Here is a 21479-nt window from a genome sequence, read left to right as displayed (position 1 = left end):
TCAGTGGAAGCAGATCAGTCGAAAAATCATCTATAAAAGTATCTGTTTAATGTAGCCTTTAAAATATTTTTTTTCCCCTCTTTCATTATGTTGTATACTACTCAAATGATCTTTTTGTGTGTATTATGTTGTTTCATCTTTTGGACTTGAGCACCTTGATTATTTAATTTAATATGGATTTAGCACCTTTCAAACCGTATCTTTTATTAAATACAGTTATTACTATTATCAATCACAAACTTTAATACTTGTATCTCTTTACTCCATATTTTGGTTTTGCACCAAGTTGTTATTGCAAGTGTTCATTATATAGCTTCCCGCAAGAAGGCTAATACTGCCAATGGATGACACAATTTTTAGCTTTTACAGCCTTCTTGCAGGCAACCAATGGTTTATAAGATGATGCTCATTTAGTAAAGAGGAAGGAGTGATTGTCCACTCACCACTGATCAAATCAAATCAGTCGTAACATTTGCTTATGAGATCAGCTGGGACAACTCACCATTCATAACTATGATAGAAGTATGTGAAGTTGATTGGAGTCATAATCTACTTACTGGTGAAATCATCCTCAAGGTAGAGTTCACACTTGCCAAAAATATAGATTTATTTAGGACCAACTTTTTCAGTATAGTTTAATCTCCTTTGTATGATCCCATTTACATAATTATTTCTCAAAATACATGAAGCACATTGAACATTTTATTGTATTTGCACCTTGTCAAAGGAAATTTATTTTAAATCATATGATTTAAATAGTTTTTAAGGCAAATATCAAACTTTGAGTAATTGAAAATGAATACAAGGGAATAGAGAAAATAAATCTCTGATATTAAAAGTCTAAGGAGCTGTTTGGAAAATATTATAATTACCTAAGAGGTTATTGCAAGGTTCAGAAGAACAACAAAAATGGCTTTTGTGAACAGTAAGGTCTCTTTAGCATTTAAATATATGAACACAACAATTGTATTTACATTCAAGGTAGAAAATTTTACTTACAGAGAAAAATAAAAGAGATTAATACCAAGCCTGAAAATGAATTGATTGAGCTTACAAACTGCTTGATTGATTTATAATCTGTTGACAAATTTGCTTGTATAATCCCAAAAGTGTCATCAATACTACATTTTGAAGTTCATCACCTTGAAAATCAATCTTCTGCAGCTTGAAGCAGTTTTACATGGATAAACTCATTTGTAACCTTGTGGAGCAAAATGAGAGCTTCATCATAAGTTTATGACTTGAATGTATCTATGGGTTTTGATATACCTGCCTGCTGTTGCTCAGCCCATTTTGAAATCATAACTAACTAGAAATTTAATTCGTCACGAAGACGAATAAGGTGGTCTGTCTAAGTCTTATGATAGAATTGAGAATGGGAGAAGTTATATAGACATGTAAACAATGATGATCATGATGACCATGATGATGATCATGATAGTAAAGGTGATGATGATGATGATGATAATGATAATGTTATATAATGATAAAAACGATAATGATGATGATGAGCATAAGCATGATCCTGACATATGATTGAAAAAATAAGGAAATATTTAGATAGCAAATAGTCTCAGCTACAACATATTAAAATTTGGGAGAAAACTGTTGAATAACAACTGAGATACTGGTCAAAACACCTTGTTATGCAGACTCATGTTTTGAAAAAAGTGACCTCCCATAGACATAACACGCAAATATGACAAATTATGCATTGTCGCTATTAATGGAATATTTAACTAAGATGACGTCATCGAAATGAAAAATGAATGACATATTTTTGATAGAGAATTATCTCAGCTACAACATATCAAAATCTGAGAGACAATCGATCACAGATAAGTGAGATAATCTCAATTAAACAAAGACAAAAATGACGTCATCAACAAAAAACATTTGTTTGAGTTTAGAGGCCAATATGATGACCTTGTTTCACTTTGTACGAGTCAGGGTGGTATGAAATCATATCTACAACTCATGCTTTTTCCAACCATGATATAAAAATTGGGGGTCGATGGACTATCTGAAGAGCTATTTCGATTTTTAAAATGGCATGTTTTTGATGAAATTTGCATTATATTGCCTATAGCAGCACGCGCGGATTTTGAACTTTGAGGCACGCTCACGGCCTTATGAAATATGAAGAGTGACTGAAATCAATGTAACTTGTCAATTACGTTAAGAGGAATCCAAATCATGTAAACATTTTGAATTTGACTTTTTCCGCGCGTCATGAGCGCGCGCAGCGCGCGCGGGGACATGTACGGACGGAAAATTTTGAAATGCTTAAAATGACCTAATTCGTACTCTCGTTTAATAGTTAAGTGATTTTGAGCATTTTAAAATTTTGACGCGCGCGTACGTGCGCGTCATGACCTTTATGTGACCTTTGATGACATGACTTGTTGACCCTTGACTTGAAGTATATGTGATATGAATATGAATGACCTTTGCTTATGCATCATGAAGATATGATGGATAACGTGATTTCACAAAATGGCGCCTGGATGACGTCACGATGACCTGATGACCTTGAAAAGGTTACTGTCACGTCTCATGACAATGACCTATGACTGTGTCAAAAGTGAAAGAAATTAACACAACCGATCTTGAGTTAACCGATGAACAAAAAACGGGGAGAAATAAAAATAAATAATAATAATAATAATAATAATAAAGAAAGAAAATTCTGACGAAAACAATAGGTGATCTGTCGTTGACAGACCACCTAATGAGATATGTACTTTCACTTTCACATAAAGGAATATATTTTTACGCCTGCCACGAACCTGAGACCATTATGCATTTCATTTATTCTAGAAATTGTCATTAATGAAACTGCTGAATGTCGAGTACAGCAGCATAAAGGTCATTATCTCATATTGAAGGAATATTTCTTTATGAGACGTTGAAATCATATTCTTAATTCAATTACAGTAATGTCAATTTAAAGGTATCGTCAACAGCTTGAATTCATATACAGATTATTCTTCATCTTAATTGTATTGTAAGAATAAGAATTGTATACCTAAACCTGATTTTTGCACAAATCCATAATCTGTCCAGTTTTATTGATATTCAGATTGTAGTGCTTTATTTTTCAAAGAAGCATATTAGTCTCTAGACTCTCTACTCTCTAAATTATCTTTTGGATTTATTAGTAATAAAGTTTTATGATCATTGGTGTATTCTTAGTGATTGATACCATAAAATCACAGATAAGATATAATATAAAGCAGTTCTCTTGTATACATGGTCTACCAAGAATCAAAGGGGCATTAAGATTTTGCATTTTAGATATAGCGACAATTTTCAGGATGTCAACAAACAAAACTGATAAATCATTTTTTAACCCTACATTTATTACAATTATATTTGATATATATGAATCATATATGAATATTATATTGGAATAGAGTGATAAACAACTTCCCCTATCAAAATTAAATTTACAATATAATTCTGTTCGATATAAGGGGGTTGTGACCCTTTTTTATTTGAAATATTCAAAAATGTGTTTTAGTTGGCCATTTTTATCATAGATAAGGGGAGTAAAGCAATATATTGGTTGGAGCGAAAGACCCCAGGGTGTCTCCAGATAAAGACATAGATTCATATTTTGATGAGGCCTTTGAGAGGTGACTGTAATCATATTGAGAGGCTGAATAATTGAATCAGTCTGAGTATATTTCAAAAGAACAAGAGACAACTAGACTTTAATTCGTCACTTTGACGAATTAGGTGATACGTATGCTAATGATTTACATAATGAAGAATGCATTTTCACGATGTCATATTTTTATATAAAATGCTTCTCCCATTATGATCTATCCATATGTCAAGTGTCTACTGCTTAGCCTTGATAATTATGGATGTATGGAAGATATATTGAGACAATTTGACCATTGACCCTAATTTACATAATGAGGCCTACACATACACATTACATATTCCGTGGTAAGAATGAAGTAAGCGAGGGAAAATGAAGGCAATGACAAACGAGTGAGAGAGAGAATATGGCCGGGTTCAAATTAAGTGTTCTTTAAATTATTAGACCCAGTACTGAGGATCTTTTTACCTGCCATGTTTTTGTTATTTAATGGCTTTTGACGCTACATAAAAATGCCGTCTTTTGTCTCCAAATATTGTTTAAATAGCATTGTAGAGACGCTGAACATTAATGCAAAGTCGTAAGCCATGAGAATGTCAATTTATATCTCGTTCTGCTAAATAACCCGAACAATAGAATCAACCAAGTGGAATCAACTGTTAAACAAATTTATCATGAGTTCTGAAATTTCAATTTGTTACTGCACGTCATAATAGTATTAAAGTAGATATTCATTAATTTTAAAAACTAACTTTATTTTCATTATTGCAAAGTTGAAGCTTTGATTCGACAAGGTTATCAAAATTCAATGCGTGGACACATTCGAAGTGATGATTATTATAAATTACAAAACGCTTAAATACAGCCCCGGCATAGCACCTGAAGAGCTCTCCGAACGCTGCTGAGATGTGTGAGATCACAGTATGTACATGATTTGCACAAGCAGACAATGTCCCATGACATCTCACACATTTTCAGTACCTGTGTTTTCATCTTCTCTTGAGTTCTTTCTCTTACTTCTCTACCGTCAGGCTAAATGTATAATCTATTGCCTCACTCTAAACCCCGCGCATGGTTTAATTTGATGACAAATGCAGCGATACAAATATAAAGGAATCTGTCGCTTGTAAGCAAAATAAGACGCCATTGTATATTTGTATATTTGACGCCCGCTTATTCCATCATTATGTGTCAAAATTGACTGAAATTTACAGGTATTGTTGAGGAAAGTATCAGGAATCCAAAAAATGCAAAAAAAGGGAATTTCTCCGTTCCACGTACGCTATGCGCGCAAATACGCGCGCACTTACCTGCACGCGCGGAAATTTTTGAAACGCTTAAAATTGTCTGAAACGTATAGAAAATTACTTGGTTTGGGGTTTTAAGCACTTTAAATTCTTATTTCTTTTTGACGCGCGCGTACGCGCACGTCTGAAATGGAAGGCGCATGTGCGTGGGCTAAAATTCTGAGGCATGACCTGAGCATGATTTTATGTCAAATTTGAATTGAAATTGATATTGCAGGCTGAGGTACGACCATTAATGACATTTCACATACTGACGTCATGATGACATCACGATGACCTGGCGTCGCTGTAAAGTCAGGCAGTTCTAAGTTGGACTAAGATCTATCTTCAGGCCAAGTTTCATGACAATGGTTTGTTCCATTATTGAGATATCCTGCGAACAAGTTTATGGAAGAATAATAATAAATTCTTCCATACAGAAACAAAATAAATACTAGACTTGAATTTGTCACTTTGACGAATTAGGTGATACGTATGCTTATGTGTAACATAATGAGAACGCATTTTCACGATTTCATCTTTCGTTTACGACTCCCATTATGGTCTATCCATGAGTCAAGTTTCAACTGTAGGGCAGAGGGAGACAGACCAAGAGAATAAGAGGGAGGCAAGGCAAGAGAGAGAGGGAGAGGGTGAAAGAGAAGATAGATAGATGCAAAGACGGACCAAAAAAGGAGAGGGGCAGAACATGAGAGGAGGATGGAAAAGAGCAAGAGAGAGGAGAGGAGAGAGAGAGATGCAATTGAGAACAATGCCTTCCAGATGACCATGATTGAAAGTGGTATAGCGCCCGCTTCAGGTATCTGATTGAAGATTGTTATATATGATAATTGACAAGTCACCTATGATTGAATTTTTGACTATGATAACGTCATGATAATGTTAGATAGTCTACATAAATCTTGTGGAAACTTGTCTCAGCTACAACAAACTCAAAAATCAACAAAATCCAAGCAGAAATATCGACGATATTGCTCAAAACACAGGAATGTAGAATCCAGATTTGAGAAAAAGTCATCTCCCTTAGGGATTACACGCAAAAAGTAATGGATTAAGTGAAAATAGGGTAATAATAAAGTAAATAGGGTTGTTTTATACATTATTTGCGAATCTACATGTTTTTATAATCAAAGGAGATGGTACAGTGAAAGGACAAAAAAAAAAAAAGGGGAAAAACAATTGTTGGAGACACCCGGACTCGAACCAGGGATCTCGAGGTTGGAAGTCAAGTGCATTACCGATATACCAAATCATTTCCGATAGCGATTACACGTAAACGGAAAATGGAATTCTCAAATCCCACTTTGCAAGTGAAATATGAGCATGATCCCGGCATATGATCGAAAAATAAAGTGCACACTGGAGATAGCTTATTGTTTCAGCTACAACATACCTGAAACTCAACGAAAACAAAGCTAAAACAACGGAGATATTGCTCGCGAAAGACAGAAATGTAGAATCCAGTTTTGAGAAATAGTCATGTCCCATAGACAATACACGCAAAATGTGAAAAATTGACATGCCTCCTTTAATCGCAAAAATACTCCATGATACCTTTGTCAAACAGGAAAATTGTGGTCACTGCATTTGTAGAAAATTATCTCAGCTAAAACATATCCAAATTTGGAAGAAATCAAATCAATATTTACAGAGATACAATCAATTTTTCAAAAATATGCAAACGTCATAATAAGCAAATTTAAATTTCGAGTTCGGAGGCCATTATGATGACATCATGAGTTAATGGAGGGTATAATGAGACATGAAATCATATTTCCATTTCATAATCTATCCACATATGAAAAAATATTGGGAGTTCCTATTTATTCTGAAGAGTTACAATGAATTTTGTGTAGGCATGTTTTTGCTCATGTATTGTGGATAAAGATAATGCAGATCCGCGCGTGCTGTCAACTTTGACGGACGCTCATTGCGTTATTAAAAGGTCAACAAGTCATCAAAATGCTTGGAAAAATGTGCCAAATACGATGAAAGAAAAAGTTCGGCGATTCTATGTTGCAAAATGCTAGTACGCGCAAGAAACGCGCGCGCATGCGCGTGTGCATCATTTTTTATCAAATGCCCTATATGGCCTGATACGTATGCAAAAAAAATTTGGGATTATTTGGAGCATTTTAAATTTTTTCGTGTGCGTTAACGCGCGGACGAACGCGCACGCGCGCATTTGCGCACGTTTATTGATCTGAAATTGCCCGGACGGATATTGATCTTAATCATGATAATTATGAATGAGAAATATCTTTCCGTTATGAAGATATGATCATAAGTTGATTTTCACAAGATGGCGCCTTGATGACGTCACGATCATTTTTACCCTCTGAAAAGTCACGCAGATCTAAGTTAGAATAAGATCTATCATCATGGCAGGTTTCATAATTATGGCTTTATTCATTCTTGAGATATCCTGCGAACAAATTCATGGCAGAATAATAAAAAAATAAAATAAAAATCTTGACGAAATCAATAGGTGATACGTAGACTTCGTACGTATCACCTAATGACACACTTAACACTGTAGCATGACAAATCCATTCAGATCTGTGATGAGAATTTCTCATCTCCCAATCCAGATTGTTTCGCCCTTGATGTCTTCCTTTTAGACCCACTGCACACTAAATGATCCGATTGCAATGATATTTTTTCAAGCATGCAGTAGCATGTTAATATGAATATTGAAACATGTAAAATCTTAATGGTCAAGGCTCTGACTTGCCTTACTGACTTAGGTGCATAGGACGGTGTGTCCCCTTGCTCCCATACGAGAGATCATGCTCCAGTCTGATCTGTCCTGGGCTCGTTGCTCTGCCTCTTGTGTGGGTAATCCAAAGGTTCTGAAACAGTCATAATTATGAAGAATGAAATATGGATTTCAAAGAATTGTAAGCCTCTTTGTGAGAGGAATAATATACATCGATTTGGAATCAATGTGATGCCATAGTAGCTGTACCATTGTCTGCAATTGGGGCCAATTCAGCATTCAGTATTTATACCATTACTCTGAACCCCAGTCAATATCTAAGGCAATTAGGATTTATTCAAAAATCAAATTAAAGTTGGATTATAGAATATGTGGTGGTTGTTCCTCATCAATGTTCATATAAAGGTACTTGAAATGTAGTATAAGGAATACGCGATCCTCATTGAGGACAAGTTTTTAAATGCATGTCTGTACATGGGGAAATCCACCCTGATATCAAGTTCATTTTAATAGAAGCATTAAAATGAGAGACACAGATTTAAAGAAAATAAGATTGTTGAGTAGTGAAAAGAAAAATGCTGTGAAATAATAGTCTGTGTGTGTTCCTTTTACAAGTGACCTTTCACCAAACCTCTTTTGGCTCAATGTTGCTTTAAAGTTAGTATTCTATATTCAAAACACCAGTTTCAATATTACTTCTATTAAAATAATATTGCAATTATCGGTACTGAAATTTCACCATTAACATTGTTTACTTTGCTTGGTGATGCACTCACCTAAAGTTGTTTCTGCATAGAACATAATACGTCAGTCACACCCATAGACTTGACTCCAAACCCACAGATTCGTAGCCGCTCGCCTTGACCTACATTTTTTGTCAATGTGATGTCTGTCTCGTCTGTTAGGCGTTATTATTTGTTCTATTCTTGATATGTTCTTTAATTGCTTCCTATTAGAATTACACATTTATTTTAATTAATATTAATTTTTATGTCTTCTCAAAATAACATTGTTGCAACTACTTTCTAAAAAATAAACTTACGGGGATTCCACTAGCCTTGTCCCTCATCCTTAGAAATGCGGGAATGTTATAATGAGGTATTATGTAATCCGAATATGATTTCTATAGAATATACAATACGGAAATGAAATTGTCCTTGAGAAAAATTTTCATAAGTAGTTGCGATCGTGTTCATAGCTATTTTGTTAATGATTGGTACCTGAATAACTTAATTGTCATGTATATTTGACACAATGAACTTCTAATTATAGGATCAACGACAATGCATTGTATGCAACATTCTTATACTCTTTCATGTTTTGTCGGTTGCTAAAACGAAAATGAAACCGGAACATAGTCCTCCAAAGAGGAAACTGCCAGTCCTTAGGAAACTATCAGGATACTGGAGACAGAAACCAAAATCAGAAATAACCCTGGGTATGCTAAACCACAAAATATATTTTAAAATAGCACAGTAAATATTTGTAAGTGAGTTGTGCAAATCACATTGTGTTACCTGTGTCCTTGAAGTTCTTTGTTGGTTTTATGTAAGAGAAGGTTTTAAGAAAGGCAAGTAAATGGATTCCATCTCGGTTGCCTTTGGAAATGGAGAGTGCATATTAGCGGAAGATGGGCTGGCTGGCAAGAAATGGCCCATTTTGATGATTGCTTTCTCCGTTTGTTCAGCAGGGGGATGATGATGCAAACGAGTCTGGTAGTGCACTTTGCATGGGCCATTTGCAGAAATGAGATGAAGTGAAAATCACCAAGTTGAGAGGATTTTTAGACACCATGCAGGACACTGGAAGTGCCAGTGTGTGACAAATAAGGAAAGAAAGAAAGAAAGAAAGAAAGAATGAAAGACACAAAATAGAAAGATATGAACACAGAGTTTAAGATTAAAAATTGAGGTGTGAAAATCAATTCTTTTGGCATTTTGATGGCCATTGCAGATCTCTCAAAAGAACTATCATGATGTTCAAGACAATATCGACATCTTTGAAATTCTATCTTATCAGGATGAATGAATATTGAATAATTAAAAATGATGTCTAAAGTGAGAGAGGGAGAATAAGAAAGAGAGCATACTTGAGAGGAGATAGAAATAAGAGACACAAATCAAGGAAAGGAAAGAAAAATGAAAATATAAAGAAATAAATCAAGGAAAGTGTGATGTATTTCCACCGTGGGAAAGTGCCTTGCTTGATTCATGTACTATCTAGAAAGAGACATCTGTATAATTATGTCATGCATAGATACTGTGTGTTATTATAGCTCTTTCTCATGTTGTTGTTTTAAAAATTTGATTAAAGATTTCTTTGTCCTTGCATATAAAAGTATTTCCTGTTCATGAACGTGTATGTTTCCAGGTTCTATATCCTGTCCTTTTCTGACTATATATGGAGATATCATGACTTTCAACACAATATCAGTATCTTTAAAATTCTATCTCATCATTTCCGTTAAACCCGTTGGAGAAGTAGGAGGATAAAAACTGTATTATTATTATGTTACCCAGTAATTAGAATTATGATATTGTAATCACTAGTTACATGTTCATGCATGGCACAATGTATACGTAAAAAATAAAAACTACATTAGTAATTGTTATGGATCACGCCTCTTTTGAGAGACCTGCACTGGCCACCAGAACGCCAAAAGATATGATTCAAGATTCTGTTGATTGTCTATAAAGCGCTAATTGGTCTCACAAACATACTCACAACTTGTGCAGCTCCCAAGATACTCTATTATGTGGAAAACCTACTGTTAAAAATGTCAATGTCATCGTCATTAAGTGCTTTTAAATCAAAACTTAAAGCAGATCTTTTCATTTTACTTGATGTTGTAGATTTTAAGTACATCAGGAGCTCTTGCAGTGCAGTAGAATATATTTGCTTAGTGTATATGCATTATAAATGTATTTCATTATTATTTTTTATCAAGCTTTTGAAACCTCTTTCTATCACAACATGGTTTCAATCAGAAGCCCTGTTCACACAGAGTGTTTACTGTGTTATGTGTGAACAAGCCCTCATGAAATTTATCTTTTCCTCTGATGATGATACATGTAGTTCATGATTATATGGATGATATGAGCACCGGAAACTTCTTCAAACTGCCTAGAAATACAACCCTACATCTAAGAGTATGAACAAATAGTTAGCCTGATATTTTGCTTCCTTGAAGGGAAATCAAACCTTTATAATGATTTCATTTCTATCAAAAAATATTGGGTGTCCATGTACACCAGGCCCCTGTAACAAATTTTTATATTTTTATATTTTGGGGCCAGTATGGACCAAACCCTTAAAACTTCAAGCCTTGATGATGAGCGAGCTGTTACGATTTTGTTCTTGATTATCTGTTATGTTCTTGTTTTTGTTTTTCTTAGGTAAACTGTTTAAGTCGAGCGATCTTAACTTGGTGGTTGAGTTCTTCTTGATGTTTCACATGGAGAAACCCATTGACTGGCTTTTAGATCACATCCTCTATGTAAAAGTCTGCAACCCGGAAAAAGATCCTGTAAGTACGACTCCATAAACGTTTAATCCAACCCTTGTAATATGTTCATTTGTATGAAAGCAAAAAGAAAGTTTTTTATAAATCAAACCAATAATAAGAAATACGAGATCACTAATTAAGTGCAATTTCTAATTTGCAATTTGGTCTGTGGATTGTGACAAATTCATGGACACAAAGTCACAAATTGACTGAAGCTGCAATGTCAATTTCCCATCTATTCCAACATATAAAATGACTAAAAAAATTTTTTTTTTTAATTCATTGCTCAGGAGGGTCTATTCGTTATAGAGGACCTATATTAATATGCTATCTATAATATATTTTGAGTAGTGCCCCAAGGGAGAACGAACTCAAGAGAAAAACAGAAATTAATGATATTTTTGTACACAGCAAATGGGAGAGTTATCCGTGTCCTACGTCACAAACCACTGACTGAACTACCAATTTGAGATTCGCATAGACTTAGTGATCTCATATTTCAAACATTCATAACTTTCTTACCATTGGTCCGATTCATTTCAAACTTTTGCCATTCTGTTTCTGTTATTTATTTGCTTCAATACAAATCAACTTATTGCAAGGGTTGGATTGCCGTTTAATTAACCTAAGAGTAATTCTTACTCTGACTAAAAAAATAATTCAGGCAGAAAAATATCAAACTTAGAGAAACGACTCCTCATAAGATTGAGTGTGGAGATGACCGTATGACATCCGATAGTGTTATGATGGTCGACCCCTGTCATCTCGCTTTATAGCCCTAAGCCTTATCCATCCACTAAACGGGTCATGGCAGTGAAACTTCTCACCAATAGATGACACTGCACATCCATCATATAGAGACCCAGATTTCTTCGTTTGTTTCCCTTGTGGCAAGGGGAGGTGTTCAGGGGTAGAGCTTATCGCTTTAAAGAGACAGCAGATCAAGAGATGAAAGTCAAAGCTGGATAAGAAAGCTCGCTCGATGGGATTGAAGAAGAAAAGGACGGAAGGAGTCTCTCATTTAAGTAGGTTTAATGAGAGATTCCTGATAAATATTAACAGAAAGGTTTATTAGTTGGGAGGTGTAGGAAACTGGTAAACAGTCTTTATTAACTGCGAGCTGCTAGAAAAGAAAAGAGAAAAAAACAGGTGCAATATCTCAAAGGAAACAAGAAAAGTGGTCTTTATATGCAGTTGGGGACATATCGTTTCACTGCATTTATACTTATTTGAAATCACTTTTTATGGGTAAAGTAAAGTTCTAAAGACTGTATTAAATGTTTGAGATCTATGGAGACGATGTATCAAGGTGCCTGGCTAGAATGCTCCCTAGTGAGTGGAGAATCTGCACACATTGTATGCAGGCAAGTCACACAGAAATGGGTATATGGGACTAAAAATACATATGGCAGTCAAGTTGTGGTCCAAACTTTTCAAATATTTCATATCATATTTCAATTATGATGGCATTTGAAGAGCAATTCCTTTCATCAGACATTTTTGCTTTGATATTCTTCCTAACCGGCATAAAAGGATCAAGCTAATATTTTTCATTGATACCATAACTCAAACTTCTCTTTAAATGCCCTCCTACTCGCTGATGTATTTAATAGGAGCATTGCAGGTACTTACTGCCTAGATATTGCCCTCATCTATCAAGACCTTTTCCAATTTCTAAATCTGACATTTTAGCCCCGGGCTGCAGACTGTTTTCAGTTTTCTGATGTATCAATAGATGCAGGCGATGGAGCTTGTATCAAGTGACATACAAATTACGTCGTGATGGCATCAATTTTTTTTTTTTAAACGAAAATGATTCTAGGCAGTATTACAATTGTTATTGCAAAGACTCCATTTCTGATTATATCTGGTGTATGTAACCTTGTTCTCAGCCTATCGATCATACTCAGATAAATAAGCTCTAAAACAAGAACTTTCAAGGTGAACTTGTTGAGCAAAACATTGGGATAACCTTACATGAATCGAGCCACAAAAAACATCCTTATAATCAAGCCCAATAGGTAAATTCTAGTAAATGTGGTCTGCATTTATCCATATATTTCATTTCATTTTTTTAAATTTTAATGACCATTGCGGAAAGAGAAATAACTATGAGTCAATGTCCATCTCAATAAAAAATTCATACTGAAACGGACATATCAACTGTTGATTGCCAGAAGGGCATTAACTCTTTGTTTAAAGGTAAAGACCAGTATTGGAAACGCCCCAATTTCAAAAAATGAAATGGAAGCTCTCATTACCAATCATGTGAAAGGATATGTTTTGACTAATACATGATGATAAAAAATTTGCCGGGAAACCGCCTACTAATTCATATATTTGGTAAATTTGTTTCTCTCATGGTCTGTGAGAGATATAGGGTAGTCCCATATACATCTTTCTGTGTATAGTGCTTGTAACTTTACGAAAAATGGGCCAAATTTCTTATCATTCTGATGATTCCAGAACCTTGCAGATGCTAGATGCTAGATGATCAACCTTTTTTGATCGATTCCACACCGTTTCTTTCACAATGCAATCGCATGACCATAGCTGGTCTTTACCTTTAAGTATACATTCATGAGATAACACCCTTCTGCCTCCAGACAATATGTTATATGGGACGCATTGCACAGAATTACCAACTTCTTGGAATGATGCCTTGAAATACAGGGCAATTCAGAGTAATTTTTGAAGGTAGATAGGGTTTATGGTCTGTTGCCATAGACTGTACAAATACTAAATGAGGTAGGAATGTCTTTGACCCGTTAACCTTCAGAGATGGACACTATGGAATACCTTCAAGACATCCCCTGGTGCGTGACTGCACTATATCTAAAAGGTGTCAAAGTGTCAGAGTTTTTTTTTTCTTGCCGTCTCCCTCTTTGCTTAGAGCGACAGCCAAGATCATATCTCCACCCTCTCTTCCTACTTTCTTCCTTTTCCTCCCCTTCTCTCTATCTTTCTTTACTTATCTGTTGCCCCTCATCCCCTCTCTTTTTTCCCATTCTCTCTCTCCTTCTCTCTCTTGCAATATTGCACCTATTTTATTTGATCAAACAGCAAGTGTCTTCTAATTGATTTTTCACACAGAATATATTAGATAAAGATTAAATTTTCCCACACATTGTATTTTATTTGATCAAACAGCAAGTGTCTTCTAATTGATTTTTCACATAGAATATATTAGATAAAGATTAAATTTTCCCACACTGTAATTTTTCTAATTAAATTTACACTTTACACATGAAACCAGAGCTCACCATTTCCAATTACACCCCCCCCCCCCCCCCCCCCCCCCCCCCCCCCCGTCACTGATTCCATAAACAAACTATACGATCTAGAATGTAAAGAGGTGCAATTTCAAAAATGACAAAGTGCTACCCTCCCGGGTCGTGCAACACATGCTTCCTAACTTCAATCCTGGGCCAAACACTACGCCTAACCCAATCCGAATCTAAACCTTGACCCGAAGCTGTGACATCATGAAAATCTATTTTTAGAATTTCTCAATTTTTTTCTTCATTTTCCAAAAGAGGATCAAAAATAATGTCAGAATGTCGAAAACCAATTGAATATGTTAAGTATAATATGCTGAGATATGACCATCTGAATAAATAGATGTCCTATAGGAACTCAATGTTATGAGCCAGAGCAATATAACACTGAGTTCCTATAGGACATCTATTTATTCAGATGGTCATATCTCAGCAAATACCTAACATATTCAATTGGTTTTCGACATTTGGACATTATTTTTGATGACGACACACTTCACCACTCTATATCTTTGACCAGAAAAAGCTAGGAGCAATTGTCGTCGTCAGAGAATCTGTCAAAGCACCTCCACTCCATCACATTTCCTCTGAAAGACATAATGAAGTTAATGAAATTAGAGTTGTTGCAAAGTAATTTCTAGGGGAGGACAATGATACCCTTGTATCAGCTTCTTCCAAAGAAATAAAAAGTAGAGCACAAATATAGGGAAATTTGACAGATGACAAACCACTACTTTTTTTTTTTACTTCTTCAAGGACAAATCAGGCTGATGTAATTAGATTCCTTGCTTGCAAAATACTGCATAGTAAATGTGATTACCGTAGTAATACAATAATGCTGCTTCTGTATAATAACAAAGCATTCTTTTTGAAAGATGATAATTGTGTGCTAATTAGATTGAGATATTCCAATGTGTTCTTTACATTAAAGTTCAGTTTTGCCAGCATGACTCACAGATGGATAATTCAGATGTGTTTCCTGGTTTTGTTAACACAAAGGATTATATCAGTTTATTTTCATGATGTAACTAAAAGGATTGTGTGTTATCACATTTAAAGGAAATCCTATCGCAGGATCCCTGACATTTTGATTGCATCAGCAAATTGATCAACGAATGTTACCTTTTCTCATGTATCCTTTTCTCTTTTTTTATCGTCTGGATGTAGAAACATTGTGGACGACAAAAAGCCGGCTTTAGGATACGCTACAAACCTTCCCTCTTCCAGCATATAGGACTCCATTCATCACTCAAAGGAAAATTACAGAAATTAAAAGTAAGTCTACTTGCCAAAAAAGTTCCATATTTTCATGAAGGATGGCATAAAGGTGACTTAAATCACCTTTTGATTTTACATCAGTACTGTATTACAAGAGTATAAAGTACTGTTACAGTGTTATTTTTAATAGTAAAACCTACATTTCGTAATTTTTTAAAGAGAAAGAAGAGAGGAATAATTGTGATTTAAAGTGGAGTTCCATCATGATATTAAGTTGGTTTTCAGAAAAGCAGAAAAATGAGATAAACAAATCAAAGAAAGCTTGAGGAAAATCTGATAAGAAGAAAATAAATAAATAAGAGTTATAGATTTTTAACGTACTAATCGATCAAACACAAATTGGCAACGCTGTAACGTACCTTTCAAGACAACTTTTATGTTTGGTTTGTAATGAAAAAGAAAAGATCTGGCCCCATATCATAAAGAGTTACGATTGATCCTGATTGATTGTAATTCCTTCAATCGATCGCAAACATACAAACTCCTATCTCTGTAGTTCAGAGCTGCGATCGATATCAAGTTGCTGATGATTTGAATCAGTGGCAACTGTTTGTATGACAGCCCTAATCAAGAACTCATCATTAATGGTGAAAATTGAATACATATCTATAACCTAATTGACCTTTGACCTTTGACCTTTGACCTGTTCTTTCACAGGATAGAGATTTTAAGAAAGGTATGAAGTTACCGCAGCATACGAACCCGCCAGCTGAGGTGTCTTCTACCATTAGACATTACCTCCGATACACGCTGGACAAGGCTTACTTGGGTCAAGAAATCTTCTGGGGTAACACGCCCTCAGCAGGGGATCAAGTCAAGTTCCATTTTAACACTCCCATTGTCATAGAACAGTAAGTAGATCCTTCATCTAACTGCAACATCATGAAACGCTAAGGTCAATGCCAAGTGTTATGGAATGTCATTTCCAGAGATTTATTAATTTTTGAATAAACAATATTATAGATATTTTGTTAAACATTTTACAACAACATTTTTTTGAAGAATAGCATTGAAGAGAAACTGACAATTTTTCCTGGCAGCCTATAAAAGCCAGTAACATTTCACTCACTGTGTTCTATTATTTTGTGTTTATATTGTCTGATTGTGGTTTTTGGTTCATTCTTAAATTCTGCTTGGTGCAAGACAGTATGACCCTCTTTAATGCATTTCTTTGATTTGATACTACCAATCATCTCTTTCACTACACGTTTATTTGTATATCCTTTAAAAATAATGTAATGGCAAAGTGTTTTGAAACACACCACCAAAATGAATATGTGGGACAGGGCTTTAGTTCATATGTCATCACTCTATCCTCTCGTGGTCAAAAAAAAAAAAAAGTCTTTAGATGACAGCTTCAGATCTCTCATGGATGTTCGTTTACTCGGTGACGTTTCCAAATCCAGTTTGCTAATCCTGTTTTGATATACCCGATGACTGATTCAAATTAGTACTTTCCTTCCAAGAAGTTGGTAGTTTTTCAGTCTCATCAGCGTCTGATTAGGCAACTAGATATTGGCGCTATATAAATTCCTGGATTGGAAGTGTAGAATTGCACTAAAGTGCTTACAAAAGTATACTTTCAAAATAGAATATGTACACCAAGTCAGCATTAAATTTGAATTAAAGTTTGGAAACTGAATGTATATCCTCTAGGTGTCTAGCTGTAGGTGTCTAGCTGCCCTGCCCAAGCTGATATATGTACTTACCCCCTTCCTCCTCCCCCCCCCCCCCCCCCCCCATTAAAAAAAAAAATAGTTGGAAGCAATTTTGTCTTTCATATTTGAAACCCTCTATAATGATTTCATGCATTTTAAGTATGAGACTTTCTATTATTATAAAAAAGTAAAGAGGATTCCATGTAATACAATCTGAAAGTCAGTGTTAAAGGACTTTGACCAACACTGTTTACTCTCTAACACTTTGTCTGCTGTTGTCAATGAATGGAACAAGCGATGAGCTGCCACAGTGAACCTTTGTCACAAGAACAATGTGTATGTAAAATATACTCCAAGGACATGGTGGTGTCTAGAATTGCAATCTGTAGTGGCTAAAGAGTTCAACATGGATGATAAATCTTTGATGTCCTATTTCTTTCTTTCAGATACCGGTTTATTAGTAGTAATACTGAGAACCCGGGGGATAAATTTTACAACACCTCGGTAGAAGTGTTACCTAGTTACCATCAGGAGAAGAAAGAAGGCATCCTAGAGGCAGACAATGCAGCGGAGCTTAATCTCAAACGAACAGAAGATGGATTTATCCAAGTTGGTAAGAACTCTTCAGGTTTCTTACGAGGGTTTGTCAAGGTTTAACTGGAAAAGTATAGGAGATAGAGAGAATAAAGGTGTTGTAGTCAAGGGAATAAGTCTCTGGACTGTGAACCTTAAGGTACAGGTTTCATAGTGAAGGCATATGGCAATTACTAATACAAAGGATTTTGTCATCCTACCAGGCTCCCATTTCTCTCCTGGGTATGGAGTGGCAAATGTAGATTAATGCATTGCCAGAGGACCTTAGTGTTGTGTCGAGATCGAACCCACAACCTTTGCATTTCAATTCAAGTGCTTATACTAATCGACTATGACAATAATGTGGCAGCCCAGGTTTTGATCCATGGTTAAAAAAAATAGCCAGTTAATGATCCGATGGATTTAAGGCAAAAGAAATATCAGTTTGCTTGAGTTCTTTGATCTTTGATCTGTACTAATCACATGCTTGCTTACTTCTGTAATTCCAGGTAAATTTGAAGATGGCCGTGCTATAGGAAATATAGAAAGCAAAATAGGAGCTGTGCAGGAGATAAGATTACGTGTATTATCAGAAGCCAAGAACTGGGTTATATTGTCAGAGGTAAGTCTGCTACAGCATTGTGGTGTGATGGTCTGTGCTTCTGACTTAACAGTAATAATAATAATTAGATCAATTTATATATGCAGTTACTGCATTGTGATGAAGAAAAAAACCTAACAGTGCTACTTTACAGACACACGATAACAAATTTTAAAAGAAAAACTATTCAGAAGCTCCAGAAACAAGGGCGTCTTCACCACAACTTTTAAGACAGCAACAGACGAGGCTTTTCTTATGTCTTGTGTTAGGTGATTCCAAAACTTTAGAGTGGCGCAACTTTAGCGCAATCTCCAAGAGTTACTTTTGTATTTGTGTGAGGTAGCTTTAGAAGCAGTTTGTCATGTTAGTAGTGGTTTCATTCAGGTTTGTCTTAGCATAACAGTATGGAATCCAGATGCAGTTGGTGAATACCCGTATATTTTAGGATTCATCAACAATAAAATATGGAATTCCAATATAATTTTAGCTTTGCTTACAATCTCTTTTGTTTCAAGGTTGTGAAGGCTGATCTACTATGCATATAAATTTATTTTGTGCAGGTATTTGATTTTGTTCATTGGATAGGATCTGTAATGCTTTGCTCTATGTAACAGGATAATGTTCATTCTATATTGTATGTGCTAGGATCCTAGTAAAATTTGCTTTCATACTTCTTTAGTCCATTCATGTTACATGTATTTGATTTGTAAATTAAGATTGTTTTCTGTCTTTTTGCTCCCCCTCCCTTTCTCTCTCTCTCTCTCTCTCTCTCTCTTCTTTTCCCCTTCCTCATTCTCTATCTTTGGTTTTTGTCTCTATTCAGATTTACATTGTTGCCAAGCAGACCAGGTGACGACAGCTTTAACACTCCATGAAATCATCTCCAGCCAAGGATTATTTTTAGAGTATCTAAAACGAACCATACTTTGATATTTATATGTGCTAAAAAGCAGTTTACATTGTGTGTCAGATATTTTTGAAACGTTAGTACCCTCATGTCTATTCAGTGTGTGTTTTGGAAAGAATCCGCAAATGCGATGTTTGTGAAAAATCTCTTTCACACATGATATTTCAAACCACATAAAAATACTTTTAAAATATTCCACTGCAAACTAAAATAACTTAATGAGCATAATGTTCTTCACAGTTCTGTGTCTTATAAAACAAAGATAATTGACCACTCATAAGGGCCTGTTTTTTAGTGCATCTACCTGTTTTCACCCCACTTGCCATTTACATTGTATTTACTAGTAAAATAGTTTCATTTTGCTGCAGCCCGTCTTTACAGAGGGTTTACCCTGCCATGTATGAATGGGGCTTTTAGCGGCAGGTTCTTTTCCAATCCTTTTACTTGGACGACTTTTTCCTCTACTTTTTCTCAAATTCTGATATACTTAAGAATGATTATTTTTGACAATTCTTTTCTAATGATGCAATGTATATTATGTTCACTAAAAAAGTATGTAAATCATTTAAAAATTGAAACATTATTATTGTTCCGATTTTGGTAATGCACCGCTTTGTTTTGTAATAATGTTATATTATACATGATATGTGAAAGTGGAACATATATTTGAACCTTGAACTTTGACCCCTTTAATCCCATGCTGGTACTAACATTAAAACCTGCTCTGGGTTATAAGCTCAGAGTAAGACTAATGCAACAAGGGACTTTAATGGAAGTCTTTAAGTTTTACAGAGGTTTTCCCTTTGTTAAACCATGATTTACAAGAATTTTTGGGTTAACTTAATTTACAGCACATGTCTTTGCATGCAGAATAATGAACGACTTCATTGTGACTTACCGGTATGTAAAAACCAGAGTGTATTTCACATCATGAAACATTGACGATTCTCGACCACTTGCGAAGTTTGTGAGAGTTTCATTCGTGCAAGGATATTGTTATTTCCACTGTACTATGTTACTGTCTGAGCCAGACTCTCATTTGATGATAGAAGTGAGGTCCACTGTGTCAGCTGTCAGTCGGTTGGGGGGGGGGGGGGGGGGGGTCAGTCTGTTGGGGTTGGGGGCGTTCAGTCGGTTGAGCGATGGGGGGGGGGGGGGGGGGGTGAATAAAATGCATCGTATTTATTGGCGATGTCCTCATGAGAACCAAATCTGTCTAACAGAATAGAGTTAATGCCCTTCTGGTTCTCAGCAGACAATATATGGGAATCATATATGACTTGAGCCTTTCTACCCCTCCCCACACCCTCCTCCTCTGTGCATCGCATGGTTCTTCAGTCTAGGATGATGCCCCCCCCCCCCTTGGTTACTACGTGTCCCTTCTTGATCACCTCCTAAGACAATTACCCCTAGGGTACTACCACTTGGACGAGAAAACCGGATGATCACCCTTAGAACAATTACCCAATGAGGATGGGGGGAATTATTCAATAGACTATGAGTCTGTAAGACCTAATAAAATCTCCATTGAAATTGTCAAAGTCATCAAGTGCAAGACTCTGTAAGAGTTGTCTAGAAAATATTACCAGTGGTTTATCTTGCTTGTGTATAGGGTTGCTTTGGGAAAGATATTTTCGTCGAGTGCCCAAAGCTAAGGTGTGTTGAATCAGTGTAAGAGTGTAATAGGAGTTGACATCTCTCTTGAATGTTAACTTCTCTGTTTTGTTCATGTTCTTCCCTGTCAAGTTGTCTGCTTGTTGGTGACCCCAGAGAGAAAGATTTTTTTCCGTTTTCTTTCATGTGAAACTCCTTGTAGCTCTTCATGAAATTATTTCTTCCAATGAAAATCAATAAGGTATTTCATATAGCCCCTTTTCCTTTTTATTGCTCTTGTCATATTGCTGTATGTTTCTCTCTGCATTACGTCCTGTTCTCTTCTTGTGTTCCTATCATTCATCCTAAACATATTCCTGCAATCACTGATCGCCCCCTTGTGCTCTTTGTCAATTTACTTCTGAAAGATCTGGGCCCTGTTTCATAAAA

General features: G+C 35.5%; 1 protein-coding gene across 1 annotated transcript in view; it reads left to right on the top strand.

The window, feature by feature from the left end:
- LOC115922161 (alpha-1,3-mannosyl-glycoprotein 4-beta-N-acetylglucosaminyltransferase A-like) overlaps positions 1-20523 on the top strand; it is a 79478-nt gene extending 58955 nt beyond the window's left edge. The window contains exons 9-14 of the mRNA XM_030980413.1: positions 11032-11162; positions 15587-15694; positions 16355-16548; positions 17802-17968; positions 18438-18550; positions 19353-20523. Coding sequence (XP_030836273.1) covers positions 11032-11162; positions 15587-15694; positions 16355-16548; positions 17802-17968; positions 18438-18550; positions 19353-19382 — 743 coding nt within the window. The 3' untranslated portion in view covers positions 19383-20523. The remainder of the gene's footprint in view (positions 1-11031; positions 11163-15586; positions 15695-16354; positions 16549-17801; positions 17969-18437; positions 18551-19352) is intronic.
- Positions 20524-21479: the final 956 nt, after the last annotated feature.

This window comes from Strongylocentrotus purpuratus, unplaced genomic scaffold (genome assembly GCF_000002235.5).
Source record: "Strongylocentrotus purpuratus isolate Spur 01 unplaced genomic scaffold, Spur_5.0 spur5_scaffold_11, whole genome shotgun sequence".
NCBI classification, from domain to species: domain Eukaryota; kingdom Metazoa; phylum Echinodermata; class Echinoidea; order Camarodonta; family Strongylocentrotidae; genus Strongylocentrotus; species Strongylocentrotus purpuratus.
The sequence above is the reverse complement of the archived record's forward strand: the minus strand, read 5'-3'. Positions and strand labels throughout refer to the sequence as shown.